This window comes from Halyomorpha halys, unplaced genomic scaffold (assembly GCF_000696795.3).
Source record: "Halyomorpha halys isolate HHAL.00 unplaced genomic scaffold, Hhal_1.1 Scaffold91.1, whole genome shotgun sequence".
In the NCBI taxonomy this organism is placed as follows: Eukaryota; Metazoa; Arthropoda; class Insecta; order Hemiptera; family Pentatomidae; genus Halyomorpha; species Halyomorpha halys.
This window is the reverse complement of record NW_027110755.1, coordinates 2,110,100-2,120,545: the sequence shown is the minus strand read 5'-3', so window position 1 is coordinate 2,120,545 and position 10,446 is coordinate 2,110,100. Positions and strand designations below refer to the sequence as shown.

General features: G+C 29.1%; 1 protein-coding gene across 1 annotated transcript; it reads right to left on the bottom strand.

Annotated features, from left to right (window-relative positions):
* Positions 1 to 3,238: 3,238 nt before the first annotated feature.
* Positions 3,239 to 8,645, bottom strand: LOC106677188 (putative defense protein 3). The gene is made up of 5 exons (XM_067048897.1): positions 8,554 to 8,645; positions 7,322 to 7,521; positions 5,769 to 5,893; positions 5,278 to 5,369; positions 3,239 to 3,493 (listed from the first exon to the last, which is right to left on the bottom strand). Coding segments are annotated over exons 1-5 (489 nt in total). The 5' UTR covers positions 8,556 to 8,645; the 3' UTR covers positions 3,239 to 3,423.
* Positions 8,646 to 10,446: the final 1,801 nt, after the last annotated feature.

The window sequence follows — 10,446 nt, the reverse complement described above, 5'->3', positions numbered from 1 at the left end:
TTCCATTCCTGACAATCCTCCGAGGCATCTGAAAAGAAGATGGCCACGAGACCAGCTAATGTAAAATGTCATTAGAGTGCTACCAATGGATAGTTTCTCTACACACCTGTAACACTCCAATTTAACTTAGATCAGATTTGCTAAATGTATTATAATTTACAGTTGTAAATAGCAATAAATAAATATTAAAAAAAAAATTATTAATGATATTTTATTTTCCAAATTCCAGAACTATACTCTATAAACTTCTGTTTACTTTGATACATTTGATCCACACTTAATAAGTAATATTACTAGGTTCATTACATCATCAAAGTGATAATAATAACTATTAACTATCATAAGTAAATTTTAATTTTCTAATCATGTCTTAATTTCAACAATCAAAGCATACCTTACCCTAAATCGCAGGTTACCCAGTGGTGGTTTTGCATATGGTACCCCAGTAAATGCATAGTACTCCCGACAATCTCTGGAAGTGAGTGATGCACCCTTCAGAACACCTTTGGAGGTAAACACTTCTGGTTTTGTCCCCAACACTACATTTGTTATAGCAGTTAATATCCACAATAGTAACATCTCTGAATTGTCCAATGGTAACTACTGCAATTCTTACCCCCAGTTATAAAATATTGAGAAAATCTGAAACAGAGGTCTATAATGTTAATTGAGTAATATTAGATCTTGAATTTGTTTTACACAATCACTGCATTAATATAAATAATGAGCAAGTGATTTTTAGTTTATATTATATCCATATCAGGAACAAAAGAAAAAAAAAGATAGATTAATAAAACCAATTATATACGTGTGTGTGTATCTACAATTTTTTTATTTACCCCTCTTTTTTATTTTTTTTATAAATATATTTCTAAGAAGACACCTCAAGAAAAAAAATACAATGGAATTACTAAATAAACAATTCTCAGAAAATAAAATATTTTCAAGAAACAAAAAAAAAAATGTGTGTGTGTGTGTGCGTGCGTGTGCGTGCGCGCGCGTGTGTGTGTATATATACATATAAAGTCTTTGGATTCGAACTGGAGGCCGACTGGAGGCAGGATAGTAAAACAGGACCTTGACCATGACTGGCCTAAAGAAGATAGGACCCGTTGTAGGGAATTACAAACTAGATCAATTTTAAGTTATTAATTGTTTATAAATAATTACTCACCTCACAATTTGTAAATGTAAAAATTTCAACTGTTTATAAAATCACTGTTTACAAAGACAAAAGGGAAACTCAGTCGTTATGACAGTAAAACCAAAGACCGGCCGGCGTCTGACCGGTGGTATCAAGGGTCATAGGAGTTGATTGGTTATCGAGAGGTTTTTGGAATCCAATCGTTCAAAATCTGAAGTGGAGAGGATACTAAGAAGGTAGAGGGGATTTCGTGAGTTCTTGGTTCATATTGTGCATTTCATTTTATTCTTGCTTCCAAATGCCAAAATAATGTCCCAACAAGCTTTCTCTTTATTAATATTCAAAAGAAACATTCACAGTATTCTTACTGTTCGATATCTCGTTTAGACGTGAGCATCAGTGCTGGGGTCCTCGTGATTTAGGTCAGTCACATCAGTCTGGCTTTGGAATGAGGACTTTCATTCCGATTGGCCGTGCAGAGGTCCCTGAATGGCAGGTTTTGAGATAGTTACAGAACAACAAAACAGGAAAAACAACGATACCAGCGGTGAAAGTAATTATAGCTATGGCTCTAAAACCGGATTTAAGAAAAATAATAATTTATTCATTATTATCATTTCTTTTATCTTTTAACAATACCTGCCCACAATTATTTTTCTTTTTTGGTTCAAAATCTCCATACATTCAGCAAGATACTGTATTGATCTTATAGCTGACTGGTGAAACACCGCAAAAAATTAGTTTGTTCTGTGATTGTGTCAACAACTTTGGAAAAATGTAAGATTTTATCGTCTTAAAAATAGTTGTTAAGTTATTTTACAATTAGATCTTTGGGAATTCTGAAATTAATTTTTTTTTAATGTTAAATTAATTAATGTTTGTAGTAAAGTCAACCTTATAACCTAGTTAAACGTTTATCCAGCACACTTTATTATATAATTTAAGATGTAAGGAGATATTTTCTACAAAGGTTTTAATAAAAAATATAATTTTAATACAATTTTATATGAGTGATTTTTGGCTATTCATGCCGTCAGAGGACGATAAATTGTAAAAAACAATTCGCACTATTGCATTATGTAACAGTTAAATATTTTTAAAAAAAATACATAACTACTTTTTAAGTTTTTAATAATTCTACAATGCTATAATATTGACTGATGGTGTGGGCATGTAAAATAAAACGACCAATAATTATGTCATGATTCGAGAACCATTCTGGGCTTAGATGCGACTTCAGTGCCAAATCTAAAATAAAAATCGGCTTAGGTTAGTATTCTGGAAGAAAAGCTAGAATGGGTGAATTTTGTTTTTTCTTGGTTGATTACAAAGGTTCATTCCATTTATTGACATTAACTAACCAAAATTGTCATAATCTACTAATAATAGTTTCTTCATTGTTTTTGTGTTATTTATTTATTAATATTATAATTATCCTGTTATTTTCTTCCGTTATTCAGAAATCTGATTTCTTTGTGTACGTGAGAAATATAATTTCTTGTACTGTATAAACCACATAAAAATGAAGCTATGCACAATTAGAACGGTAACGCCTTCTTATTTTTTGGGAACTACCTGCTTTACACTAAACAAATCAGAGTAGTATAACCACTAAACTGAAGGCGCCACTACTTCTGTCAGATATACCATACATTATATTTTGAGTTGGTTACCTTAAGAATTAGAAAATTAAGTGTTTGTAAAATCTTTGGTATAAAATTTTTTCTATGGGAAACAATGGTATTATTTAAAATTAAGGAAGAATGATGTCATTTTAAAAAAAAAGGAATGCAAACTTATTCCAGATTTCTTTAACCAATCTGCCAACAAGTTTTACCAAATTAAAATTTTAGAGTATTGGTAAGGAAAAGGAAAATTTATGTTCAATTACATAAACATTTTCTTTAATAAGATTATAACGTTGATGATCAAAAGGTTTTACACCTTTAAAAAAAGACCAAATAAACAATTTTAAATAGAAATATTTTAAACTTGTTATCAAGGATTTAGTTTAATGTTAGATCATTTTTACATTTTAACTCTTCATACTATTTTTATTTATTTTGAGTAAATATAGGAACATTAAAAAAACACTTATTTTTAACTTTAACAAAATTTATTTTCACATAAAATAGTATGAAAAATACGAACACATTTGGTACATAATTTTTCATTGGAACTTAAAATTTAATTTTTTTGGTAATATATAAGTCTAATGAAAGTTATATACAAATATTTGAATCAGTTCTTGCCGTATGACATGTTAACACAGTATATCCTTATGAGATCTTCACAGCAGAGGATGGTTGAGCAACCCAGTAGATGTCGAATACTTTTACAATTGTGACGCTGAAACAAAAACATTAATTGTTAGGTAAACTATTGGAGGAATATAGATAAAAAATAAATTAATATAACAAAATATCTCTAGAAAACTTTTCACCGATAAACTTTTCTAATAAACTCTTTCTAATCTTTAAGGTTACGATGTTACTTATTACTATAAAAATGCGAAACTTTTGTTTAATATGCTTCTTATCTATGTTATCTTGCATTTTTATATTATAATTTTTTTTTTCATACATAATTTGTATCTACCTTGTGGTAACAAATGATGCTTCTAATGGCCTAACAAACAAGAGTCTCAAAGAGTAAGATAGGTGAAATTAATATTCTTATTTCGAAAAAATAATAAAATCCTCTTAGTCCATCAATTTAAGAGTATAAATATTTAAATTAACTTTTCCAGTTTCATTTTTATTTAGTTTTAATGTTGCCGGACAGTCAAATATAGTATTCTTGAATTTTAGCTCACATACAATTATTCGATAAAGCAAAAAAAAAAGGCCCAAATGCTAGTTTATAAAACTGGAGATAATGCAATGCTATGGTAGTTTTGAGATAGCCTGATATTGGTGACATAGTCTCCTTTCCCGCGGACGTAGACCTATCGAGTCTTCAGATGACTACCACCTCAATGGCTAATCTGCTACTTCATTACAGTTATTGTTTCTTTCAAGATTACAGAATGTTCGCAATAATTTACGTAGATCTGTCGTGATTAGGTTAGTTTAGATGATCCTTTCGCCGATTAGTAAGATTTATAACGCACTGATGACTGAATAGCTAAATATGACGTGCTGTGAGGGCTGCACTGTACTGAACTAAGCACTAAGACTTAGCAAAGCATCGAAGACCATTGTCTTTCCATTGCATAAGAATACTAAAAAAGACTAGATATTGTTTGGGAAAGGCCAAGCTTATGAAGCCTAACCTGTGCTAAATCTTTAAATAGACATGTGACAGAGAAAAGAGACTAAGAAAAGGAAACATGGATACGGCCCTACAATAATGTATGATGTTGGTAAGGATTTTTTATGATTTAAAAAAAAATTACATCTTTAAAGTATAATATAAATCTTCTTCTTTGTTAGAAAAATGATTTTTTAAACAGTATTAAAAATATGCTGACACCTTTACATTGACATAAAAGAAACACGTTTTTGGTGTTTTCTCAGCCGCAGTCGAGTGCACAGTGTGCTTGATTCAATAAACAGGCATATAGGACGGAAACACTAAAAATTAAAAAAAAAAAAAGTCCGTCCATTCATTCAGTAGAAATCGTGGCAGAGAGACTAAGCTTCTTCAATGAAATGTCGATATTTCAAATAATATTTTTAGAATATCGTTGCCAAATTTTCATACCAATATGAAAAATAAAGTCAAATATCGACATCAATATGCAATATCAAAGTATATATTTAATTTCTCTCATTAAAATATCGAAGTCATTCATCAAAGAAATATCGATATTTCAATTAAATATTTTTATAATATCGTTGCCAAATTTTGATAATTCTCTTGTTTCCTGATGGCTGTAGGAAATGAATAATTCATCCAATTAATAATTTTAAATATTATTAAAATAATTTTCCTATGTTTTTAATTATATTTTAATATAGGTTGATTCAATATACTAATAAAACTTAGATGTTTACAGCTCCTTATAGAAAAAACTGATACGAAACTGTCATTAATTGTTTTTGCTTTAAGGTCTAAAATTTTGTTCAATTTTTCGAAATTACAATCTGCAATTAACTAAGTTTTAACATTTATTTAAAAAATGGACTTACGTGAAGACGACCTTTCCTTTGAATCCTTCAGGTGCTGTCCAAATGACAGATACTTCCTTCTTATCCTTGGCGTTTGATTGAGTGACAGTATTCTGATAAAAAAAGAATTAATTGAATTAATTACTTTACCTAATCCAAATAAAAGCATATCGATTTGAGTACTAATTAATAAGTAATATTAATTAATACAATTTTTTTTTTGCTTTTATCTTTCTGATTTTAAAGAGCTGGTTCAAGATCAAGTTAGCTATAATTTAACAATAATAAATAAATTCTAAATTGTATTTTAAAATATTCAAGGTATTTTTGAATGTATCTAGATATTTTGCTGTTTAGCAACAAACATTATAGGAGAACTTTTCATGGATCAAAAACTTTTCTTATTAACTGGTTTGTTAGAATGAAGTAACTTTTGTTAGAGATATATTGGAATTTAATAACCAAAAATATATATACAAAATAAATATAGTTTCATAAAATATATTCCATACCGCTTTTCCTGATCCGCAGTCGAGGGTGTGGCTTTCGCTATCTGGGGCGGTGAACACGCCTATTGGTTTTTTATCTTCTGTTCTGGCCTGCATCATGTATCCTCTGAACAGGTTTCCATCTTTTCCTGTAAAAATAATCAAAATTACTTTAGATTCTTCTAGGTACATACAAAAAGCGTGTCATCGGGTTTAAAATCTCATTCAAGTGGGAAATAATGAAAAATGTTTGTGGTGTTGTTTGTTTGGTAATAATACATTCCTTAGTGAAATTACGCAGTCATAAAGATAAGCAAATGAAATACGCGAAACAGTCAGAATCTATCTATAAATCCCTCCTTTCGGGTTTTCCAATATTAATAATGGACATATTTATCTTAATATAATTAATTTCTGGGATATTAGAATTTTGTACAGTCATTGAAATATACCCTCACGACTTTCCTTACCGATTTAGATGCAAAGTACAATACATTATTCATTTCTAATATAAATTTTGTTCCTGCCTAGAATACCACAATGATTTATAATTATGATTATGATTTAACAAAAGATAATGAAGTCATAATGCAATCGGGAATGTTCGTGCGGTCTCGCCTTTTCTCGTTCTAAAAGGATTTCTCTATTTTTCCCCTTTTAATAAAAGGGTAATTTTATTAATAAAGAGTAATTATATTAATAAACAGTAATTTTATTAATAACTATATTAATATCTCTATTAATAAAATTCTTTCATATTTCGTATTTATCAATTGCTTATTATTGAAAATAGATAAAATTAACGATACTTTTGAGGAATATTTTTTGAAAAATCAGCATTTAAGCCCTGTCAAACTATTTAAATGAGAATAAGATCATCTATCTCATATTAAAGAAAACTTAATTATACATTGACATACTGACTTTAATCAAAATTGTTGTAGCCGTTTTTGAGAAAATCGGAAAAATGAGAAAATCTATTCTATAAAGTGGCAATTTCAATCTGTTGATTTTGTCGAAAAAAGTTTCTGTCATGCTCGAGGCATATATGATTATAATAATTACCCTTACTATATATTTCATGTATAGGCAAGTGAAACTGAAAACATAGATAAAAATTCTAATGCGGTGTATCTTTGTTGATAGTAGTCTGATTTAGACAAATTTTATTTTTATAATGAATTTATTTTCCAAATGATATGATATATTTAACTGACTACTTTCCATCAATGTTTCTCCTGCGCTTTCTGGAGGATTTATTCACGAATCTGAATAAACTGAATTTAATTATATTACCTTTGATACATTTGTTTAAAACGGGGAGTGGAGACTTAAGTTAGTTAAATGAAGCAGCATTGACAGAGTTGAAAGTTAAAAAATGGCCTAATTTAATTTAGGAAACTTTATTCAAAATCGTTATATCCTTTTTAGTGCAACAATACGATAATACGATATGCTTTTCGGATATTTCTTACAAGATGTCTGATTTGGTAAACAAGAGTTGGAGACCGAAGCTCTACAACATAAAAAAAACTTCTATCAACAAATATATATATATATATTTTTTTTACCAATACCTCTAATGGTGACTTTTGTTGTTTCGCCCCCTTTGAGGTCTGGTTTCTCGATCACAATGTCATAGGGAAATGGTGAAGCTTGTGGAACAGCACCATGACCTGGTGCCATGGTCTCACACACGTCAGTGGGAGCTCCAGTCGGGTAAGCACTGCCAGTGGCAATCACAGCCACAAATAGGAAAAGAACTTTTGGAGAATACCTGAAACGAATAACAATCACTGAAAATTTGATGATTAAGAAAAATACGGAAAAACATTTGTCACAAAATGGTCAAAAATTTTTAGAAGTTATTGTAAAAATTAATTTTACTGTTAAGTAATTTTATTCATTATTTAATTTAACTTCTTACTAATAAAATGATTAAGATATATATATATAGTTTTATATATTATATGACAGATGAAAAAAAGTATTGCTTAAAACATATGGCAAAATAAACTTCTATTGGGGTGTTTGAATGATTTTTTTTTGTTGCATGTTTGACGACCAATATCTTCAGACCCTTTCGTTTGTTGAAAATAGTACGGTCCTACAAAACAAAACTATTGAGGAAAATATTTCAAATCTAATCGTGAAAACTAGATTATAAGTGACTTCAGTGATACAGCGTGTGAACTCCTATTCTTAGATATAAATTTTAACACGTGAATATTCAATTAAATAAAAAAAGAGGAAAATCCCGTCATATTATTTATTGAACGTTACACATTTAGATAAATTTTGATCCATTACTTAGATAGCTTGAAGGCATTATTCTGAAGCAGCTCAAGAGAACCACCAAATTTCTTAACATAAGGGAAATAACTCAAGAAAATAAATTAATGAAATATTTATTTTCTTGAGTTATTTCTTAACATAAGGGAAATAACTCAAGAAAATAAATTAATGAAATATTTAAATCATTAAAAAAATTCAACGGAGTATTTCTTTTTCGTTGTTTTCTGGCAAAACGTAATTGAAAGCGATTGTGGATATCCCACCAAGGAAATAATAATTCGTTTAGTTTTGATAAATAATTCGTTTACTAACAGTGCTATTTTTATTTATTAATTTATTTTGTCATAAATAAAATCCATTATTTTATAAAAATGGTTTAAAAATAGATTAAAATAATTTATCTATGTGTAATAGATAATAGAGAAATAATATTAATAACAATAATCAAAATTTAAAATGTGCATTATAAGAGAATTAACAATTAAAGGAATATGTAATAAATTACAATACTAACATCTTGCTCTTTGAAGAGATCGCTTAAGACTGAAGTAAATCATGAACTCGGAAGCTTAAATACTCTTGTTTTCCCCACCACCTCCAGCTAGCTTCAAGAGGTCAACCAGGAAAAGATTCTAAAAGTTCTTGGAATATGATCCATTAGTCTTCTTTATTATTCCAGGGGGAATATTCCGTATCGCAGGTCTAATCAGGAAAATGTATTGGACGCTTCAGAATTCTTTTTTTTAAGCGTTCTTAATAGGAGTAAAATCTTATAGTTTATTTAGGTTTTGTGAATTAATTAATGTCATAAACTTCAATAAAATATGAAATTGTATTTATTAATAAATATTACAAAATTATATTAATCTTTACAGAGGGCCGCCCGTAGCTCAGGTGCCTAAGGCCTGGAGGCATTGACTTTTTTCATTAAATGGCGGTCCCACAAACTGAAAAACTTGACCCTCCACCATGGTTAGAATAGATTGGTCATTTGTAGATAACTAGGCAGACATCAACTTCGCTGTGGACTGCCTTAAAAAAAAATTTTTTTACAGTACCTAATATTTTAAGGACGAAAAGAAAAGCTTATCTACTTTGTTGGAGGCGTAACTTTTTTTTTTTAATTATAAAAATAAGTAAAAGAAAATTAAATAAAATACAAACGTTTGGTTCAAGTAACGAAGAAGGTCTAACTGAATTAATTTAATATTTTATTGATTTTCTCTGACTTTTTAGAAATAGCAAATTCATTTTCATTTTTTACAATGGTTGCTTACTAAAAATAAATATTTATTCCAACCTTCATGGATTTTCGTTACAAATATTGCAACGGCTATTGATCTGATAAGGAACGCTGTTAATCAAGTTGTTAGCGAGTTTTTATTGGCCATTAAAATAATTTTTTTTTTTAACTGATAACATTACTAGAGCCAACAATCTACCCTAATTAATGAGAAAATTTTTATTAATCGTGGAATTAATTAAAAACTCCCGGACGACTTCAGTACTAATAAATTATTGAAAGTTTTTAATTTTTGATCTAGGTACTTCACATATCAGAAATCCATCATATATCTTATATGAGGAAAAGATGGTTTGGAAGTGCGGTCAAACTATAACTCACTTAAGTTATATTTTGTGCCAAGTGACTTGGAAGTCAGATTTCAAGCTAACAGCCCTGATGAAGGCTAGAAATTTTGGCCGAAACGTAAGCACGATTAAATAAGTTATTTCAACTTATTTGAGTTATATTTTGACCACACCCCCAACCATCTTCCCCTCATATAATTCATCCACGGTCAACTATCTCACATCATTATGCATCATATATATTATTTCGATTGGGAAGAACCTCTATTCGACTTTTGAAAAGTAACATCTAATTATTCTGAAAAGAGAAAATTCAGATTTTTAGAGGTGTGGAAGTTCAACTTTTTTTCTTGGTCGATCATAATGGTAAAATGTATGGGCCAAAAAACAAGTAACTTGACACATATATGTAGTATATGCTTATAATTATAAAGTTTTATCAATTAATTAAATTCATTCCATCCTGAAAACGTTCTAAAGTAAACTTTACATGAGTCGTCTTCCAAAACGTTACGCTTGAGAACGTAACAATTACATTTTAAAAGGAAAATAATAAAAATTACTAAAACTATTCAACTTAAATACACGTTTTCAAAATTAATTAATTGCTGTGTCGTAAATATAAATGTTCCTTAGTTCAAAATAGCCAATTAGTTTGTTTTTATTCAACACTATGCATTACGCTCGAGATGGCATAAAAATATTAATAATTTTGACAGTCCATAACAGCATACCGTAATTTGACTTAAAATTTATGAACTTCACGCTACCTTGTTGTCTCTTTCACCTATTCCGATGTTTTGCCAAATCGTTACGC

Excerpts from the sequence above, each read along its gene's own strand:
- LOC106677188 (XM_067048897.1), bottom strand. Across the intron at positions 5,370-5,768 it reads ACTGCGGATCAGGAAAAGCG|AATACTGTCACTCAATCAAA; the intron begins GTATGGAATATA and ends TTTTTTTATCAG. Across the intron at positions 3,494-5,277 it reads AAAGGAAAGGTCGTCTTCAC|CGTCACAATTGTAAAAGTAT; the intron begins GTAAGTCCATTT and ends TTTTTGTTTCAG.